General features: G+C 40.6%; 1 protein-coding gene and 1 pseudogene across 2 annotated transcripts; one reads left to right on the top strand and one right to left on the bottom strand.

Moving 5' to 3' along the window:
* LOC102553826 (uncharacterized) overlaps positions 1-3769 on the bottom strand; it is a 55488-nt pseudogene extending 51719 nt beyond the window's left edge.
* A 228-nt stretch (positions 3770-3997) lies between these two features.
* On the top strand, positions 3998-21955 carry Mtm1 (myotubularin 1). Of its 2 annotated transcripts, none has more exons than NM_001399293.1 (15): positions 3998-4094; positions 7803-7873; positions 8339-8411; positions 8728-8822; positions 9213-9323; positions 11965-12066; positions 13417-13500; positions 14014-14163; positions 15255-15443; positions 16311-16496; positions 17962-18168; positions 18459-18551; positions 19622-19735; positions 20134-20310; positions 20868-21955. In NM_001399293.1, exons 2-15 carry the CDS (start codon positions 7811-7813, stop codon positions 21030-21032), a joined length of 1809 nt encoding a protein of 602 aa, NP_001386222.1. In that variant the 5' UTR covers positions 3998-4094; positions 7803-7810; the 3' UTR covers positions 21033-21955. The 2 variants fall into 2 exon arrangements, with proteins under 2 accessions (NP_001386222.1, NP_001013065.2); NM_001013047.2 differs by having other exon boundaries at positions 20865-21955.
* The last annotated feature ends 1000 nt before the right edge of the window (positions 21956-22955 follow it).

Raw genomic sequence — 22955 nt, 5'->3', positions numbered from 1 at the left:
CCATAAACTCATTTGATAACTAGAGTAAAATCATATCTTTACTTTGGTATAGAATTTATTGTTTACAAAATTTTAAAAATACAAGGTTTGGACCCTTCTATTGATGCCATACCAAATTTCTGAATTGATTAAACATGTGAATTAAGGGCCAAATAGCAAATTTATGGCTCTACGTTTATTGATAGAGTGCTTTCAAGATAATAGATTGGGATAGTTAATGGACAACAGTCCAAATTACTTTATATAAATAGATGGTTTTCAAAAACATGAGAAATCCTCAAATATGACATTTAAAGTTATTTACTTTTGTTGAGACACATCTGCTCCTAACAGATCTCCTTTGGTGGATTTAATGAAGAAGTTGAGCATCTCTACCTTTAGGTGAGGTAGTACTTTGTGGCTAGGTAGCCACTGGGCAGAAACTGCTTATTTCATCTACAAACTAAAACTGTCCAAAAAGGAACACATGCATAATACTTGACTGATAGACTTTGCCAAGCCAGAATTATCAGGCCTTCAAGATTTCGGCATTTCAAGGGTCTGTCAGTTGATCCTAGACCAGAAGGCTGAAGACTTGTGCTCACATGTATCTAGCAGAAGACTGTGCTAGTGGAGATTTGTCTCTACAACCTTTTTCTTTTCTGCAAGTCATGTTAGGCTTCCTATGTTTTTAGATATTTGGTCATTCACAGGTTTCTGACGGGGTTGGAGACTAATTATAGTCTCATAGCCTACTCAGGCTGCTTAACCTTGAAAATACATATTAAGTTGAATAGTTATCAGAGAGTATTCAAGCTAGCCAGGATATAACATAGATATTAAGCCTTTCTTAAGCTGGAATAGATAACTAAATGTTCTGTTTAACTGATAAAATGTAGGACTAGGTGTTAGGTATATTTTATGCTTTTAAATTACAAAATGAGAATAGTTATGCTCAGCTTATATTTTTAAGAAATGTTTTTTCTTTTTTTTTCAATTAGACAGAAAGGGTGAAATATAGGTTGATGTCATTATGCAGATGAAGGCAGTTATAGAATAGATCGAAGCCTGTCATGGGATGAGAAGAAAGGATGGGTGGGAGAAAAGTTTTAGAGGAGGAGGAGACAGGAGTGAGAGGGGGAGCATCTAAGAGAACATGGAGGCAAATGTTAAGATTCTCTCTGCATGTTTACAGGTTGGTATGACTATTCTTAAGGGATGGATATGTACAGGATTTGTATGTCTAGATGAATAAACTATATCTTTACTAGGTGGACAGTTTATATCCTTATCAATTGTCTGTAAGTTAATTGTGTGGATGTATTGCACATTGAGCATGGAACACATAAATCTGGTTGTTGGGCTCCAGTTTGCTGAGTAATGATTGCACAGGGTGTTGGGAGTGTGAGCAGACTCTGTGACAGGAAGCTGTGCTAGGCTATAGAATGCTTAGAGATAGTGTGGTGTGGGGCCATGCTATCACCATCCATGGTAACAGGTGTGGTAACAACTGTCCATGGGGACAGTGTCCATGGGGACAGCTGACAGAGAAACAGAAAGAATGTGCAGATTCATGTGAAATGGGAACTCATGGGATCAGGATGTACAAGCTCTTTTAATTTTACTGCAACATCCAACCACTCCCAGGAAGCTAGTTAGTGTGCAGCTCTATCCTAGTTGGACTGTATGTGTGTGTATATGTATATACTCGTCTTTCTCTCCCAGCGGCCATCGCTGTACCTCTCATCACAAAGGGGGAAAGGCTAATGGAAGGTTGCAGAATGGAACACTTGGAGTCCTATGTGCACTGAGAACTCATTTTAAAGAGAGGTGAATCCACATAGCATAGGATGAACCGTTTAAATGTATGCGATTTGGTGTCATTTACAACAAATATGGCACCGCACTACAAACACGCCCACTCAGGTGTAAAACAGTACTGTCACCCAGAAGGACACCCTGCACCCACTCAGTAGTTACCCCTCACCCTCCAGCTCTTGGCAACCACTCATCTGCCTTCTGCTTCTATAGATTTCCCATTCTGGACATTTCCAATATAATATATATATATGATATATATAAATAATATAAGTATAAATATAAATATATATAATATAAATATAAATATAATATACAAAAATAAATATAAATAAATATATCATATAAATATGTAAATATATAAATATCTGTATAAATATATATTTAAATATAAATTATATGAACAAAATAAACATAAATACAAATATAAATATATATAAATAATATAAATACAAATATATAAAACTATATATAAAATGTATAAATATATTATATAAATATGTAAATATATAAATATATGTATAAATATATTTCTATATAATATATAAATAATATAAATACAAATACAAATATATAAATAATATAAATATATACAAATATATAATACATAAATAAATATAAAAATATATAAACACATTGTATAAATATGTAAATATATAAATATGTGTAAATATATGTATATATAAAAATATAAATATAAATATATACAAATAATACAAATAATATAAATATATAAATAAATATAAATATATATATACGTTTTGTATCTCGATTCTGTTAGATGGAACCCTGTTCGGAGCATCATCCATTGTCCTGCTTTGGTTTTCTGTGGAAATAAAAAAACACCAAAGCAACTCAAAAAAAAGCATTTAATTATTTATTTAGCACACACTCGTAGATCATGGCACAGGGCTGAAGAAAGCCAAGGCAGGAAGTCGGAAAAGGAACCCAGAGACAGGAAGTGACTTACAGGCCGTGAAGCAACAGTGTTTTCCTGGCTAGATCACCACAGCTTTCTTTCTTGTGCTACTCGGGATCATGTGCCCCTGGGGTGACACCATTCATGGTGCACTCCTGCATCCATCCTTCATTCGGGAAAAGCGTACAACATATTCTACAATACGGACTCTGCGCTGTGTATTGTATTCTATATATTCTATAATATGGACATTGATGTTTTCAACTGAACCTGTGCCTCAATGCTTTGGGTTTAAACTTAGGGGTGCAATTTTTAGCCCGTGCACTATTTTTATGCCTTGCTTTTAAGAAAACAGTAAAACCAATGCCTGTGACTGATTCCTTCAAGCGCTAAGGCCATGTGCAATCGACGCCAAATGACAGAAGCTACATCCGGACCGACCAGGCTGTGTAGGTGGGTGGGTGGCGTTTCCCAACAGGCTTCCAGGAGGAGAACGAAGTAGGACTTGAAATCAGGCATTGGTCTAAGTTCCTTGCATTGGCTGGTGGTAGGGTTTTCAAATACAGGATACCCAAGTTCAATTTGCTAAACAAATATTTTTTCAAACATAAGTAGGCTCCGCGAAACCTTTCATCACTTTGTGAAATTTAAACTCTCTTCTTAAATTCTCACCCGCTCCCGGCTTCGGGTTTCCACTTCCTGTTTCCAGGGTCACCTGACCCAAACCTCACAAACCAGAAGACATTTTGACCCCTTTATTTTAATCTGGAATAGTTTTCCCCTCGACGTTTCTCCCTTTTGTACACCGATGTCCGGACTTGCCTATCTGCCCGACCCGTTCCCAGCACCTCGTTGTGAAACTACAATTCCCAGAGGCCTCTGCGCTCCGGACGCGGCCAACGGACTTTCCCAAAAGCCTTAGGGGTGGCCTACTGAGGTCACCGTGTGCCTAAAATACAATTCCCAGAGGCCTCTACGCTCCGGACGGACGCTGCCCTGGAGGTTTCCCAGCAGCTTCCGGGGTGAAGCGCTGAAAGAGGTTATTACGTCATCCAGCACGCACCTCCCATCACGTGTCCAGGTCCAGCCAATCAGAACCGAGAGCATGGGAGGCAATGGTAGCCTGCAGTCCTGAAGGGCTCAGAGGCAGGGCGAATATGTCAGGGGCGTGGCCAGCCTGTCGGGGGCGGGGCGAGCGTGGCGAGCGTCTGGGGGACCGCAAGGAGCGTGTCGGGGACCGGACGAGCGTGGCGGGGGCGGGGCGAGCGTGGCGGGGGCGCGGCGAGCGTGGCGGGGGCTCGGCGATCGTGGCGGGGGCGCGGCGATCGTGGCGGGGGCGTGGCGAGCGCGTTGGCACCAGCGGCCCCCGGAGTCTCAGGTGGGTTCTCTTTTTCAGTGGCCCTGGCGTTGCGGGGACCCGGATGGGAGAAGTGGAGACCCCCGATCCCCTGCCGGGCAGCGCGAAGGCCCCGTAGCTGTAGGCAGGCTACTCCTTGTGGGCTCGCTCTGCTCTGCTTTTCACCATTGCGTGCGCTTTGCTTCCCTGCGTGAGGTTTCCCAGTGCGTGGCGCAGCAGAGGTCAAGTATCAGTCGGAGGCCGAGCCTGACCCCGCATTGCGTGCGCTGTGCTTCCCTGCGTGAGGTTGCCCAGTGCGTGGCGCAGCAGAGGTCAAGTATCAGTCGGAGGCCGAGCCTGACCCCGCATTGCGTGCGCTGTGCTTCCTTGTCTGAGGTTGCCCAGTGCGTGGCGCAGCAGAGGTCAAGTTATCAGTCCGAGGCCAAGCCCCCAGGGGCGTTTCCTGAGTTCGGGTGTGTAAATAGACCCGACCGAAAGTGTGCATGGTCAGTAAGAAGCTCTGTTGGGTGAGCTGCACTGTCTTTGGAGCTCAGGAAGTGAAAACTAATTTTAGTAAAATTAGCAAGAAATAAAGCCACTCTCGTGTGAAAAATATACATTATGGGCTCGTGAAAAATATACATTATGGGTTTGATGGACACGTGAGGGACACGAGGCAAGCTGGTTGCAGCTGGTTTCTAAACCAGATCCATCTTAGCCACAGTGCAATCAGAGCCTTTTGCAAATGACCGGGCATTGACAGGGTAGTTCAGTGGTTTCCTCAATGGGGAAACTGAGGCGCGGGAAAGGCTGACTGGACACAGGCTTCAGGCAACTTAAGGACAAAACTGACGTCACAAGTCAGGTCTCTGGGGGTTTCCCGGCATCCGTCAGGCCTGGATCCCTCTTATCACAGGTCATTTAGGGTCACTGTGAAGTGTCCACCCTCAGTACTGACCCAGAAGTTTTACCGCAGTTCAGGCCATGTTGGATCACCCACCCCAAAGGAACCACCCACTTTACTACCGGGCTTTTTATTCCTCATATGCACTGGGAAGGATCTGAGCATTCCTCAGATTCGATGACAGAGGAGTTGAAGCCATTTCTCAGGGTCACAGCGAGGTTTTGGGAGCCTCCGTGTGCGGAGGACGTGGAGACTGGCAGCGGTGCAGCAGGTTTGCGACGTGTGCAAAAGTGTGCAAAAGCAGCTATTTGTTCTTTGGGGTTATAATTGCTCTCATTATATACGATTGGTCTCTTTATGTTAAAGGCCTAACTTATCTCTCTCCAGTCATCAGAGATGCCATGTGTTCCTTAAACGTGGCCTATGCGTGCACCAGGAAGACAAGGAAGCACATCATCAAGGCATAAATACGATGTGATGTGATATTTGACATATATTATATATATTTGATATAAGGGGTGGAGTTGATATAGGGTGTGTCGAACATAAAACAAAAAACCCAACGTCACGTTTACAGGTAGAGGAGCCAACGTTTTAGTTCTTATTCCGGTCAAACTCGCACATTACAAAACAAAACAAAACAAATCTGAGTCCCAGACGCTCACCCTGCGGAGGCTCCATTGGTCCAGCCCGTGCGTACGGTGCTTACATGGTGCTTACATGCTTACAAGCTGCTTACATGGGCGGCTCATTGCTTTTATCTGAAAAATCAGAATAATAAATGATAATAACAAATAACAAACAGTAAATAAATAAGTGATAAACAAATGAATAATAAATATATGATAACAAATTATAACAAATAATAAATAAATAATAAAAAATAAATAAATAATCAAAGGGTTTCCTCTCAGCGCTTCAGACAGTGTTGCGTTCAGTGAGGACTAGAAAATCCTAAATAATTTCTACGAATTGGATGTCAGTCAAATCTGCTTCTCGTTAAATTCCTTAATGCGGAAAATAATTCTCAAAGGGGAATTGTGTGAGGGATATGATATAATTACAATATATATTGTATAACTCCTTTCATAGTTCAGCTTCAGTGCCTGTACATTGTGTATACACTGTCTTTCCATTAAGTGGTGTAGAAATTTCATGCCTGTTGTATGTATAAAATATATTATATATATTATATAATTATATGAGCGATATAATTCTTCCATAGTTCTGCTTCAATGCCTATATATTGTCTATATATTGCATGTATATATCATTTACCTGAGTAAATATATAATAATTATACAATATGTAATATATAATTATATGAGTGATATAATTCTTCCATAGTTCTACTTCAATGCCTATACATTGCCTATACATTAAATGGCGTAGAAACTACATTCATGTTGTACATGGTAAATATTACAGGGTTTTTGTTTATTTGTTTGTTTTCTTTAAGATGGCAACTCGAGCGCCGTGCATACAATTTTTCTAGAATAATCTGATGTCTTCTGCGGGATCTGCCATTTAATATATAAATATTAAATATTTAATATTAATATAAACCAGAGTGAAATGCATAGCCTTGGAGTGATTGCTGTAACTGTCACCTATAGATTACAGAGAAATTGTCGCGACTGTGACCTTTACATTATGGAAGGATCGTTGCAACTGTGACCTGTAGATTATAGAGTACCCTGACCTATAGTTTACACAATAATTGCGGTGACCATAACTTATAGATTATACAGCAATGGCCACGACTGTGACATATAGATTATGGAGTACCCTGACCTATAGATTATGCAGTAATTGCCGTGACTGTAACCTATAGATTATGCAGTAATGGCCGTGACCGTGACCTATATAGATTTTGGAGTGCCCTGACCTATAGGTTATGCAGCAACTGCCGTAACTGTAACCTATAGATTATGGAGTGCCCTGACCTATAGGTTGTGCAGTAATTGCTGTGATCATAACCTATAGATTATGCAGCAATGGCCGCGACTGTGACATATAGATTATGGAGTGCCCTGACCTATAGATTATGCAGTAATTGTCGTGACTGTAACCTATAGATTATGCAGTAATGGCCGTGATCGTGACCTATATAGATTATGGAGTGCCCTGACCTATAGGTTATGCAGCAATTGCCGTGACTGTGACCTATAGATTATGGAGTACCCTAACCTATAGGTTATTAATTAATTATCATGACTGCTACCTATAGACTATGTAGTGGCCTCAAACGCCTTTCTCTTATGGACGTTTCCCGCCTGTGCACATCTGGCCAGATGTTTGTGCTGTTTGCTGTGTTGGCCACGGGATACAAGCAGGGCCTGCGACATCAAGTGCTGTGTGTTCTCGTGAAATAATTAACTCTTTGATGATATAATGATAAATAATAAACAATAAATAATGAATAATAAGTGATAAATAATAAATAATATAATTTAATAATATAATAATAACTGACAGTATAATGATATAATAATTGACTCTCTGGTGATATAATAATAAATAATAATAAACAATAAACAATAAGTAATAAGTAATATAATAATAACTTTTTGATGATATAATAATATAATAGCTTTTCGATGATATAGAAATATAATAACAAAAAACCAGCAATAAATAATAGATAGATAATATAATTTAATAATAACTCTTTGACAATATAATAATAACTCTTGGATGTCGCATGCCTGAAATAGTGATGCAAGTTGATAATAAATAACAAACAATAATAAATAATATAATATAATATAATAATTAACTCTCTGATGTCATGTGTCTAAAATCATGGTGCACGTTTGGCTCATGGAGAATTTTGTTTCCCTTAGGTTCCAGGATGGCGTCCTCGTCAGCCTCTGACTGTGATGCACACCCCGTGGAGCGTGAGTCCATGAGGAAGGTGAGTTTGCGTTTGTGTTTTTCACGCTTCTCTGAATCTTTCCACGTCTCTCTCTCTCTCTCCCAGTATTTGTGTTACGTGGTCATCTGGGTCACATGGAACCGTGAATTTCGTTGCGCGTTCGTACAGCATGAGGCGATAGAGATGCGATTTTATTTATTTTTTATTTTATTTTTATTTCATTTATTTTTATTTTATTTATTTTATTTTTTATTTTATGATTTTATTTTTTTATTTTTTATTTTATCGATTTTTTTATTGTTCATCCCATGATTTTATTGATCACCCAACCTTGTTTTTATTTAATTATCTTTTATTTTATTTAGGAAAGATTTAAATAGAATATTTGTAAAATGGCATTCGCTTTTGCAAACGCTCACCCCAAGCCTTGTTTATACTCTGTTGTCAGCCCTCACACTCAGGTGTGAAGCAGCCACCTCCATCCCATGCTCCTTTCACTTGCAGGTGTCTCAAGATGGAGTCCGTCAGGATATGAGCAAGAGTGGGCCTCGCCTCCCAGGGGAATCAGCCATCACTGGTAAGGAGCTTCTATGCCTGGGGCCACACACCTTTCCTGACCATAGAGTTCTTCGAGAGCGCGCTGCTCAGCAGGCTACCTGTGCACCAAAGTGAGTGAGTGAGCGAGAGCTCAGTGTAAGGAATGTCCTCAGTGTAAGGAAATGACCTCTGTAGCCTAGTGGTTGGTCACGTGTGGTTGGTGGTTGCTAGCCTAGTGGTTAGTGATGCGTGGTTGGTGGTTGTCGACTGTAACACCCAGCCTAGTGGTTAGTCACTCTGTCGTGTATCTCGGTGTCCATTTCCCTTATTTTAGGGCACTTTTCTTATCTTCTCAGACAAGGAAGTCATCTACATTTGTCCCTTCAGCGGCCCCGTAAAGGGACGACTTTACATCACCAATTACCGTCTCTACCTGAGAAGTCTGGAGACGGTGAGTAGATCATGAGAGAGATGGTTAGAGTACAGTGGTTAGCACACATTAGTACAGGACAGTATAGTGGTTAGCGCACATTGTTGCAGGACAGTGGTTCTTAACCAGCCGCACAGATAAACAAACAACTTAGAGATGTTTACCAAGCTACACAGATGCTTCCTCAGAATAAAGGAGAGGTGGTTAGAGTACAGTGGTTAGCGCACATTTTGGGGATGCATTTTGATGATCTATTTGCCTATTTTAATACTCAAACCCTTCCACCCTGAAGTGGTGAATGCACCGATGCAAGGAAAGATACCTTGAAAGCTGATGGTTATTTTTACACATCTTTGATGTGCCCATTACATTGACAGAAATACTGAGTTTTGTGATTTTTATTCACTGCAGGACTTGGCTCCGATTCTTGACGTCCCCCTAGGCGTGATATCGAGAATAGAGAAAATGGGAGGCGTGACGAGTCGAGGAGAGAATTCCTACGGCCTTGATATCACCTGCAAAGTAAGGGATTCAATACATCCTTCCACAAAGAAAAATATACATTAGCATTATATACATTAGCATTGTGTATATTAGCATTGAACGATAGAGAGTCATCTATAGGTAGAGAGTTATCTATGGTTTCAAATCATCAGAATCTCTTATTAATAATGTAAAGTTGTGGACTCATAGTTGGGAGAGAGACTTTGTCAGAGACATAGTCAACCCATGAGCTGGCTGGGGTGGAAAAGAGACATATACATGTTTAGATAATGTATAGATAACATTTTATAAACCTTCATTTTGTTCTCCTCCTCCTCCTCCCCAGACTGTCAGGGCACCATAATCACGGTAGCTTGGTGGTCAGGGTGGCTTTATGGGTCTTTATGTCCTGCACGTCACCGCCTTGACACCCTCGTGTGACGCAAGGAAGGAGACGTAGAGGAGATTTTGCCCTCTGTGAACAGGGTGCATCCTTACTACAGCAAACATTCCAGTGGCAGTGGCTGAGATATTATATATATATTATTTGGGTTGGTGAGCCAGTGGCTTAATAGTTTATTTGGGAGTGGCAGTGGCTAAAATATAATAAAAATAATAATAATTTTATACACACACACACACACACATATATATATATAAAATTTGGGATGGTGAGTGGGAAAACCAGTCGCAAACTTCTCGGACACAACATAGAAGCCTCTGGGAAGGGTCAGGGAGCTTGGCTGCTATGGTGCCATGAGTGCCCAAGCCACACTCCAAATGCGAGGACGCTAACCATTGTGCAAACAGCACAGTTAGCTCGCCCGTCAGACATCTTGGCAGTACACGACTCATCATGCTTATTTCAGAACACACTTGTCCATATAGCAGATGTTTTAGGGTCACAGAAGGGTCACGGAAGGCATCTGCTACGTGTTCTCCTGCTGCCAATCAAAGTGATTTGAGACTTGCCCAGATGTGTATAGTTTTCATAACTAGATGTGCTCAGATTTACGTTGACGAAGGGTCTTTGTGTTTCGTGTCAAATGGTTTACGGAAAAAGTCACTGGAGACAGTATAGCTCACAGGTTGGCGACATGGAAGTGACTGTCATACCAGTAAGGAACCTGCCGCCCCATCCATAGGAAAATTTACATTTATATTTATTTATTTATATTCTCATATCAGTTAATGTTTACTACATTGTCAAACATAGTGTTTTTAATATGTTCTATAGTGCTTGCTTCGGCAGCACATATACTAAAATTAATATGTTCTATATATTCTATATTACATATATTGTATTATATATCATACATATTATAAACTATATTATATTCTGATATTCTATATTATACATACTATATTATATATTATATATTATATACTATATTATATTCTATCCTCTCTTCCTCACCCCTATGTTTGACAGGGCCACCGTGGTCACCATTGGTAGACAGAAATCACCCGTGCAAAGTATGGATGTTGTCGTGTGTAAGAATAGCAGGAAGTGAAAAACTCCCACACAACCTATAAATATTCTTAAAAATAAGGTAGAACCCTATGTTTAATGCAAACAGATGTTTGAGGACCCTATGTCATTTAGATTCGGTTTAAAAGTCCTTCTTGCCTATTAAAGACCCGCCATTAAGATCCAGTTCTGACCATTAATTCACAGCTCCTGAGGGTAAAATGATATCCAACGTGGAAGACATTAATGAGGTTTATATAGAACCCTCTGAACATAAAATCGCCAGTAAAAGTTTATCCCTTGTGTGAGAATAAAATAAATAAATAAATAAACAAACAAACAAACAAACCAACCAACCAACCAACCATTTAGGGGGTGGGCATTTGCGTGTTGCAACGACAAGATTATGTTTGGTAGCAGATAGCGCTGTGAGGTGGTATATGATGGCTATTTAATAACTAAGAACTTCGTGCAAAGCAGTGCACATAGAGGTGGGCAGAGAATAAGCTACGATGGTTCTGTATCTGCCTCTCCTTCAAATATGTTATGTCAAGATAGCATATAGAAATATAGTTTAAAATAATTTACCCTTGTACGTAGGTGAATCTTCTCACTTTATTGAAAAGTTTTTTTTGGTTGGGTTTTTTTTTTTTTTTTTTTTTTTGTTTATTTGTATTTTTTGCTATTTTTCTTTTTTCTTTTTTTTTTTTTTTTCCGGAGCTGGGGACCGAACCCAGGGCCTTGAGCTTGCTAGGCAAGCACTCTACCACTGAGCTAAATCCCCAGCGCCTGCTATTTTTCATGAAAAGGTTTTTTCTTTTCTTTTTTCTTTTTTTTTTTTTTTTTTTTTTTTTTTTTTTTTTTTTTTTTTTTTTTCCCGGAGCTGGGGACTGAACCCAGGGCCTTGCGCTTCCTAGGCAAGCACTCTACCACTGAGCTAAATCCCCAACCCCGAAAAGGTTTTTTCTTTTTTGGTAATTTTCATGTTTGTCACTTAATTGAAAAGTTTTTTATTTTTTATTTTTCATTATTATTATTTAATATTTATTTTTATTATTTATCATTCGTTATTTTTATTACTTACTATTTATTTTTTATTAATTCATTTATTATTTATTTTTTTTGTTGTTGTTTGTTTGCTAATTTACACGTTGCTGATTCTCATGTTTATCCCCAAAGACTCAGCCTTGCCTTCTTCTTCACCTCTAGGACCTGAGGAACCTGAGGTTCGCTCTGAAGCAGGAAGGACACAGCAGGAGGGACATCTTTGACGTCCTCACCAGACACGCCTTCCCCCTGGCTTACAACCTGGTAATGTTCTGGACTCGCCTGAGCATTGGTGTGGCCTGCAACATCTTCTCTAGAACTACATTTGCCCAGGCTAACCCAAAACTCATGATCCTGTCATCACCCCGACCTCCTGAGCGAAAGACACATGTCGCCCAGCATGGCGGACATCCTCTCACCCCCAGCTCTCAACACATACGAGGTCAACACCCACGAGTAGGAGGACAAGGGAAAGAAATCGCTATTGAAAAATCATAAAAAAATCTATAAATCTATAATAAACATATAAATATCAATTATATGTATAATATATTAATATTATAACATAATATAATAATAATAATAATAATAATAATAATAATAATAAAATATATATATAATGGTCTCGAAGTAGCTAAGGCTGGCCTAGAATTCACCATTTAGCCAAGGATGACTTGGAATTTCCAATCCTCATGCTTCCACCTCTGCAGTGTAGGGGTCAGTGTCTAGTTGGTGTGGCAATGAGGATCAAACTCAGGGCTGAATGGAAGCCAGCTTTGGGGTTGAGCACTCCCAAAGGAGCTGTGTCCCAAACCCAGGGCTGAATGGAAGCCGGCGCTGGGGTTGAACCCTCCCAAAGGAGCTGCATACCAAAATGTCAGCAGGGTGAACAGACTGAGGAAGAAGGGTCGCACCCCAAAACCACCCTCCATTTTCTCTCTCTGGCGTTTTGGGTTTTTGCTGTAGTAGGTGGTTGTAGTTCTCATTTTAATGAGGAAGTTAGAGGGTTTTTGGGGTGTGTGGCTTTATCGGTTTTTAGGAGGGGTTCATGAGCGCTTCCTGCCCCGTAGTGACACCGAAGGAAGCTTTTGGAAGAATTGGCTCCAAACCCAGCCCATCAAATAGATTCTATAGATTTTAAAAATCTATATAAATATTTTCTACGTTACTAGGATCAGGCCACATTATTTGTCACACACATAAGTGCAACCTGCTAAGCCCATATACCTATATGTATATACATATGTATGTATGTGTATGGTGTGTGTGTGTGTTTGTGTGTGTGTGTGTACCGTCATTTTGGGGGAAAAAAGCACAAAGGTGACTTTCATAGCCATAGGAAAATCAAAGTTTTAAAAGTAATGATTCCTGAAGACGGAAGTTAACATGAGACTCGTCTTAATTTTCCACACTTGTTTTTTGTTGTGACTTTCAGTGTGAGTTGCAATTTCACAGTTAATGAATCTATGGAATCTATTTGTGAAAAATTAAAACAAATTTATTTGTGAAAAATGTGAAAAATTAAAGCATAAATGATTTATATACACCAGAGAATAATTTATAGACTGTCATGGACCACATGGAATTGACTCTCTTGTCTCTGGCCTCTCCTAGCCGTTGTTTGCATTCGTGAACGAGGAGAAGTTTAAAGTGGATGGATGGGCGATTTACAACCCGGTTGAAGAGTACAGAAGGCAGGTGAGTCGGTGAACACATCGTGTGGTGTGCGTTGAGTCGCAAACATGCAACAGGAAATGATAAATAAATCATTAATATTGTTATTAAATGCAAATTGTTGGTAAATAGCTAGGCTGCCAATCATTGACATCCTTGATTGATTGACATCCTCATAGTAATTAGCCAGGCTGCCAATCATTAACATCCATGATTGACATCCCCATCGTGAATAGCTAGACTGTCGATCACGCTGAGGTCAGCACTCGTGTTGTCTGGATTGTTGATTGACATCCTTGATTGATTGGCATCCTCATCGTGAATAGCCAGGCTGCTAATCATGCTGTGGTTAGTACTCATGTTGTCTGGATTCTTGATCGACATCCTTGATTGACATCCCCATTGTAAACAGCCAGGCTGCCAATCACGCTGTGCTCACACACACATGCGCCTGTCATGGCAGAAGGAAATCACACCCTGGACACTGCACACACTGAGTCACTTCCTGCCGACTCCAGGCCTCTCTCTGCCCCGCAGGGCCTCCCCGATCGCCATTGGCGGATAAGTTTCGTCAATCAGCGCTACGAGCTCTGTGACACCTACCCTGCCCTCCTGGTCGTCCCCTACCGTGCGTCCGATGATGACCTCAGAAGAGTTGCAACCTTTAGGTCCAGAAACCGGATTCCCGTGAGTACCATGTCCCAGTTCCCTCAGATGATACCTTAGCGGTTAGAGTACTGAGATTGCTCAGTGGTTAGAGCACTGGCTATGTGCTTCCTGAGGTCCCGAGTTCAGTTCCCCGCAACTGCTTGGTGGTTCACAACCGTGTTTCATGGAATCCGACGCCCTCTTTTGGCGTGCGTGAAAAGAGAACAATCCTATACATAAAATGAATAAATAAATAAATCTTTTTTTAAAAAAAAAAAAGCGGGTTGGGGATTTAGCTCAGTGGTAGAGTGCTTGCCTAGCAAGCGAAAGGCCCTGGATTCGGTCCTTAGCTCCGACAAAAAAAAAAAAAAAATAGCTTCGGTCAGGGACTGGAGAGATGGCACAGTAGTTAGAGCACTGACTGCCCTTCCTGAGGTCCTGTCACAGTTCACAGCCCACCTTGGTGATGGAGGAAGGAAGGGCAGGACAGTGGTTGCCGTCTGCACCGTGGTGCAACACCCGGTGTGGTGCAGGATCTCACTTGACGTTGATTAAGCCATGCTGCAAAGAGGAGACGGGATTTGGAGGACGTGTGTGTGCACAGGGTTTTCTGCAAACCCTCGGCCCATTCACAACCTGCTCAATGAATGAATGAATGAATGAATGAATGAATGTATATTCTGAAAGTAAAAGGTATGACAAACATTTTTAATTTTTTAATTTTTTTTTTAATTGCTTTGGGAAACTGAGAAGCTCAGCACCACTCACTGGGCTTCCCAGCCAATTGCAAACAGTGTCTAAGGATGAGCCACATCAGGAAAGCAGACTGTTTTTCTCTTCGCTTCCTTTGCGTCTTCTTCCTCGTATGTTGCATTGAGGAAGAGCAAAGAATTTTTATTTATTTATTATATATAAGTTTACTTATTTAATGTATATGAGGACACTGTAACTGTCTTCAGACACACCAAAAGAGGGCATCAGATCCCATCACAGATAGTTGTGAGCCACCATGTGGTTGCTGGTATTTGAACTCGGGACCTCTGAGAGGATAGCCCATGCTCTAACCATTGGGCCACCCCCTCAGCCCTCCTAGAGACTCTCCACAGACTGAACTGTCTGACCCGCCTCAGGTGCTGTCGTGGATCCACCCAGAGAACAGGGCGGCGATCATGCGGTGCAGTCAGCCTCTGGTTGGTGTGGGCGGGAAGAGAAGCAGAGATGATGAGAGATACCTGGACATCATCCGGGAAACCAATAAGCAGACCTCGAAGCTCACAATTTACGATGCGCGGCCCGGCGTCAATGCGGTGGCCAACAAGGTGAGCGTGGCCCGTGAACCTCAAGTAGGAACTGCCATGTTAGCCATGACACGCGGATTTATTTTGAATTTTCGTGTCATTATTTTCGAAGTCTCATTGGTTCGAATCCCAGCAATGGGCAGATGGAAGAATAAATAAAAGAATAAATGAACGATAAAATACTGATGCGGTCATCTACAACTGTCAGTCACCTCATGCAAAACACAGTCCCTGGAGCCCGAGCCATCCTGCACGCCCACCCCTGTCCTGTAATGCAGTGGGGCCTCCTCAGGGAATTGTGGGAAGCTGCTGCCATTTAACCTGAAATCTATCGTTTTATCCAAAGATTCCTTTGTACACATTTGTACTCGTAAATGGCCATTGTATAGGATGGTGTGAAAATGAGTGTGAGTATGGAAATGAGTGTGAGCGTGAAAATGAGTGTGAGTGTGAAATGAGTGAGTAGGAAATGAGTGTGAAAATGAGTTTGAGTAGGAAATGGGTGTGAGTGTGAAAATGAGTGTGAGCGTGAAAATTAGTGTAAATAGGAAATGAGTGAATAGGAAATGAGTGTGAGTAGGAAATGAGCGTGAGCGGGTCCACGTATATATTTTATGATCATAGACACGGATCTTGATTTTTTTTTTGAGTAATTTACATTTAATTTACATTAACTACTTTTTTAAATTTTTAAAAAATTTTCACATTAATTGTTCTAAATTTTTAGAAATTTTTTCACATTAACTATTTTTTCTAAATTTTTTTAAAATTTTAATTTTTTTAGAGGTTAGAGATAAAATTTTGAAAATTTTAAAATGAGACGGTGTGGCTCAGTGAGTGACAGATGAACCAGAAAACCCATGTGACTGTAACCTTGTCATCTCCCAGGCAACGGGAGGCGGCTATGAGGGCGAGGACGCGTACCCTCACGCGGAGCTCTCCTTCCTGGACATCCACAACATCCACGTGATGCGGGAATCCTTACGGAGGGTGAGGGACATCGTGTACCCCCACGTGGAGGAAGCTCATTGGCTGTCCAGCTTGGAGTCCACCCATTGGTTAGAGCACATCAAGGTAAGTAAACCTTAAAGGTATAGAATGGTAACTATTTCAGAGGTGATGTTATCATATTATTATTATATATTATTATGTCTTTTAGAGCCTGTAGAGATGTGTCTTCCAGTCTCATCGGTGGTAAATAAGTCTCATGTGGGTTTATTTAGGATTCACCAATTTATTGAATAATGAATAATAATAATAATAATAATAATAATAGTAAATAATAGTAATAAAAATAATAATAAATAATGATGAGAATAATAGTAAATGATAATAAAAGTGACAATAAGTAATAATAATAAAAATAATACAGTATAATATATATTTTGGAGGTGATATTTTCCCTTAAATATTTAAAAGTTTTGAGTCCTGGGAGAGGCTATAGCGGAAGATTCTACATTCAACAGCTTTACGTTTCTTATAATTGATGGGCCTGAATTGAAGATTCCATACCATCATTGTATCTTATTTTTAGATATTATGTATTATTGTTATTATATTATTATATATTATTATGTCTTATTTTTAGAGCCTGTAGAGATGTGTCTTCCAGTCTCATTAGTGGTAAATAAGTCTCATGTGGGTTTATTTAGGATTCGCCAATTTATTGAATAATGAGCAATAATAATAATAAGTAGTTAATAATAGTAATAATAAATAAGAATAACAATTAATAAATAATAAGTAATAATAATAGAAAACTGTTACCTAGGCTCCTTGTATTGTATTATATTATATATTTTCTATTATATGCTTTTTGGGCTCCTGAGCGCTTCTTCCCATCATCGCCAACAGTAGTACCTGTCTTGTTTTCGGGGATGTGATTTAAAAATAATAATAATAATAACAATAATAATAATATAATAATAATAATATTGCAGGGATATAATCGGAAAGCACAGGATACGTGATATATAATATATAATATAATATTTTCCAAAATAGTCGCCTTTTTGTTGTAAGCACGCACTGGGACCCGAGCTTTGCTAAACTGGGCTGCGGTGACCCAGGAAGTCAGTGACTCCTCTCAGAGGTGCCTCAGGTCAGACCTGCAGACAGAACGGCAGGGAGGCCTCTCAGGAGCGCTGACCACTGCACATACCTGCCTGCCATGTATGGATCCCCCAACTTTCTTCCTGTTTGTCTCTGGGATTTATGTGAAAAGATGACCTTTCATATGTGTCACACGGTTCACATACAACAAAAGAGTCCACACATGCACCATGCTATGCGCACGTGGGTGAAGTTATGTACAAATCTGCACACATGCAGCACAGTATGCACACGTGTGTGAAGTTATGTACAAATATGCACACAAACACTGCATTGTGCACTTGTGTGTGAAGTTGTGTACAAATATGCACACATGCACCATGGTATGCACACGTGTGTAAAGTTAGGTACAAATGTGCACACATGCACCATGGTGTGCACACGTGCGTGAAGTTATGCACACACCTTGCATGTCTTTCCCCACCAGCTTCTCCTCACTGGTGCCATCCGGGTCGCAGACAAGGTGGCATCGGGGCTGAGTTCAGTCCTCGTGCACTGCAGTGACGGCTGGGACCGGACGGCTCAACTGACCACGCTGGCCATGCTGATGCTCGATGGCTTCTACCGCAGCATCGAGGGCTTTGAGATCCTGGTGCAGAAGGAGTGGATCAGCTTCGGACACAAGTTTTCATCTGTGAGTACACGCAAAGAGTGCCGCCCTTTCAATGTTCTAACCATTGGGCCACCCCTCTGGCCCAGTGCTCAGGCAGAAACTGATGGATCTCAATGAGTTCTAAGCCAGCCCAGTGTAAATAGTAACTTCCAAGCGGTGCTCTAACCACTGAACCAGTCGGGATTTTAAAAAGAATTAGTTTCTGTGCTGCATAAGAGGTTGCGGAGCAAGGCGGTGTTGGCCTTTAATCCCAAAACTGACGAGTGAGCCACCTCTCCAGCCTTTAAATTTTCCTCACCCATTTATTTCAGAGAATTGGCCACGGTGACAAGAACCACGCGGATGCCGACCGCTCCCCGATTTTCCTGCAGTTCATCGACTGCGTGTGGCAGATGACGAAGCAGGTGAGGACATACGGGGCTGTCATATGTTACTTGTTTACATAGCGCCATAACATCTGGGGTTCGTGTGCAGAACACAGCAGTGCATAAATAAATAAAGAGGCTCGGGCATGACCAGGAATGAACACGCATTGAATCCGAGTAATGGGTACATAGGATATTATTTCTTTAATTAGCACTGCGTTATTTCACGTCACATGTGACATATCACTATGTTACTTTGCATCATATGTGAACTTATGTCACTGCATTATTTTACGTGACCTTTGACCTTATATCACTACGTTATTTTACTTCATGTCTGCTGACTCACAACATTTTAAAAAGTCAACGTGGCCACTGGTTCTTCTTTATTCCTGGACCTGACAAGCATGCACGTCCGTCTCATAAAATACACAGGAATGAACCGAACCAAAAACAAATCCTCCAGGGTCTGTGCTGATGGCCTATAATTTGCATATTTACATATTCACTGCAAGTAGCCTTCATTTGCATAATATTCACATATGCACAGTGAATCACCCATATTTACATTTTTTCTGTGAATAACTGATATTTACATAATATTTGCATGCTCTCGCCGAATAACCCACATGTGTAATATTTACATATTTGCAGTGAATAACCTACATTTGCATAATATTTGCATACTCACCCTTAACCCACATGTATATAATATTTACATATTAACAGTGAATAATTCACATCTGCAGAATATTTACATATTCGTAGTGAATAACCAACATTTATATATTTATATATTCACAGTGAATAACCCACATTTACGTAATATTTACATACATGTATCTCCCACATCTACATAATGTTTACATACTCACAGTGAATCACCCATATTTGTATAATTTTTACATATTCTCAGGGAACAGCCCACATTTACATGATATTTACATATTCACCATGAGTAACTAGGGTTGCAGTGCTGCGGATGCACATGTCCTTTCCAGCCATGGTGAGCATGCGTGTCTGTGTGTTTCTCTTAATGTAATGACGCTCATGGTGTACATGCGAGTTTGATTTCCCATGTCCTTCTCACTTGCGTGTTTCCGATCCAGTTCCCCACAGCTTTCGAGTTCAACGAGTGCTTCCTGGTTGCCATCTTGGATCACCTGTACAGCTGCCGGTTCGGGACTTTCTTACTAAACTGTGAGGCGGCACGGGAGAGACAGGTGAGCAGAGCACAGCTACTGTCGTTAGGAGGGTAGGGAAGTTCATGAGATGGCACGGGAGGGACAGGTGAGCAGAACACAGCTGCTGACATAGAAGGTTAGGGAAGTTCATGAAGCTTTTGCGCTCCACAAATAGTGATTTTTTTAAAGTGCACAGGTTCTCCCGTGTGAAGCTCCGTGGAAAGCGACGTGAGGGGGGATTTTAAAATTTAATCTCTGAGAATTTTATTGATTTTATAGGAATTTTAAAATTTATTAGTAACCACTGAGCTATTCCTCTAGCCCCGGTTCAAATATTTCCCACGAACAGAAAATGAATCGGAAACCAGGTATAGTTCAGTGTTCTAACCATGGAGCTGTCTCATCAGCGATGTTTTTTCCGCTCTCTCCCGGCACAGAGACTCGCAGAAAGGACGGTGTCTGTGTGGTCCCTGATCAACAGCAACAAAGACGAATTCACAAACCCGTTCTACGCAAGGGAGAGCAACCGCGTGATCTACCCGGTCACCAGCGTGCGCCACCTGGAACTGTGGGTGAATTACTACATCCGGTGGAACCCCAGGATCCGGCAGCAGGTGAGTGCGAAGACGACCCTCTCACGCGACTACTTGTTTCCCGAGCAGTGTGGTGCAGTGGTATATGTCTAACGATTAGGAGGCGAAGGGTAGGAGAGTCAGGAGTTCGATGCCAGCCTGTGCCACGTGGTCAATCTGAGGCTTGCATGAGACCCTCTCTCAAAAGAAAAGAAAAAGTTCTAGAAGATAGCAGCGTATACCTGTGGTTAGTGAATTTTTTGTGTCATTGATAAGTCAAATCTGAGACTGGGTCTGTATCAGCTGATAAATCCTTAAAGATGCAATGCACATGCGCAGAAGAACTATGTGCACTCCATGTCCGGGCAGCACTCAATGCGCTGTGTATTTTAGGACGGTGGCTGTTTCCCCACCGTGTATGCACACATCGTGGTGTATAAGGAAAGAAGATGCATGTGTCAGTCCTTAGGGGCTTCTTCTGAAGGCAGTGGGCGGATGGATAGCTAGCATCAAACACGGCTCCCATAAAACAACATGGCCACCATAAAACATGGCTACCATCAAACATGGCGACCTGTGTCTGTGATTCTCCCCAGCAGCCCCACCCCATGGAGCAGCGATATAATGAGCTCCTGGCCCTGCGTGACGATTACATCAAGAAGCTGGAGGAGCTGCAGCTGGCCACGCCCACCAAGCTCACTGACTCCTCCACCCCGCCTTCCGGTTCCGCACAGATAGCTCCCCGCATGCAAACTCACTTCTGAGGGGGTTCCGGGCCCCAAACCCTGAATAAGTGACGTCACCAACTTCCGTTCTGTGCGCTTGTGCAAAGGGGATATAAAGTCTCCGCCTCTGTGTAGAAGTCGAACTAACACCCTAGAACCTTGTGTGACACGTGTGAGTGTGCGCCTTTTGTGACGTGTGAGTGTGCGATTTGTGTGACATGTGTGAATGTGTACCCTGTGTGATACGTGCAAGTGTGCGCCTTGTGTAAAGTTCGTGAGTGTGCACCTCCTGTAACATGTTTTGCAAGGAATCTACTGCGCTTGTGTGCCAGTCGTGAGTACAGAGTAGGGGGGGTCCCGGAAAAATCCTCACACTTTTTTACAAAGCGCTTGTGCAAAGATTAAAATTAAATTATATCAATAATTATATAAATTATTATAATTATATTGCAAAGATTAAAAAGTTAAATTTAGTTTACCTCTATATAAATCCAGACATACATAATATGTACTCTGTGCGCTTAATTGAAACGTTATTTTAAATCCAGAGGGGAGATTTTTTTTGTAAAATGGATTTTTCCTCCAGCCACTTATTTTGCAAAGATAAAAAAGTTAAAATAAAAGTTAAATTTAATTATACAAATGATTATATACATTATATAGTTATATTTAATTAAATAAATTCTACGTATATAATGTGTATTTCGTGGGCTTAGTTGAAATGTTATTTTTAAATCCAGAGGGGTTGCTTTGCATTCTCTAAAATCAGTGCAAACATCAGAGATGGGCATGGCTGCCAAAGCTGAGTTGTGCCCGGTGTCCTCCCCAGTGGATCCCAAGAACAGGGCATGGATAAGGAGAAAAAGTAAAGACGAGCTTTGAATTTTCGAAAATAAAAGATTCTCCAATCGTTTCTAAAGAGAAGCGGATTTTTATATTAAAGATATTTTTATATCGAAAAAGCAGCGAGGTTTGATTTTTTTTTTCTTCCCCATCATTCTCAGCCTTGCTTCCTAAATCATCCCCTGAGCGTCTCTTTCTTTACATTAAGGCCCCGGGTGCATGTTTAAATGGTGTTGGGTTCTTTGCCCCACACGAGGGCATAAAACTAGTCCTGCGCATTATTACGTGAAGTACAGGGCAATTTGCTTTTTCGGGTTTTTTTCATTCTGTTTTACGGTGTGAAGTAAAAAATTTTTTTTTCTTTTTTTCGGAGCTGGGGACCAAACCCAGGGCCTTGTGCTGAGCTAAATCCCCAACCCCATGAAGTAAAATTTTTAAATGCGCAGTTCTGTTTGATATCTGAACTGATTTGTTTAGTGAATATATCTTTATTTTAATATATCTATATGATATATTAATCTAGATTATATAATTATCATATGATATATATTAATATATCATATAATATGATATAACATATCATATAGATATATTAATCTAGATTAATATATCTAGATATATCTATACATCTGTAAAAGCTAAAGTTGAATCAATGTTTCACAGCGATTTGTCAAGGGTTAGTTATGGCTGATGTAGTTTTGTTTTCAGGGAATTAAGAGAGATTAAATTTATCTTTGTAAATTTTTTTATTTCATAGCTTAATGACCCACCAAATAAGACCCACCAAATACTCAGATATAGTAGGATAATGTATGGATTTTGTAAGTATAAAAAAATCATTAGATACTCTTTTGCTTTTTGTAGATGCTGTAAATGCTTCATAAGTTAAAAAGTGTCACTGCGGGGTTGGGGATTTAGCTCAGTGGTAGAGCGCTTGCCTAGGAAGCGCAAGGCCCTGGGTTCGGTCCCCAGCTCCGAAAAAAAGAACCACAAAAAAAAAAAAAAAAAAAAAAAAGTGTCACTGCATAAGAGGGAAAAAAACTAACACTGACAGTTCACAGGCATTTGTGAAAACATTTCCATGGTAGTAAATATTAAAAAATAATAAATAAATATAAT

The sequence above is a fragment of the Rattus norvegicus genome, chromosome 6 (genome assembly GCF_036323735.1).
Source record: "Rattus norvegicus strain BN/NHsdMcwi chromosome 6, GRCr8, whole genome shotgun sequence".
Classification (NCBI taxonomy): Eukaryota; Metazoa; Chordata; class Mammalia; order Rodentia; family Muridae; genus Rattus; species Rattus norvegicus.
The sequence above is the reverse complement of the archived record's forward strand: the minus strand, read 5'-3'. Positions and strand labels throughout refer to the sequence as shown.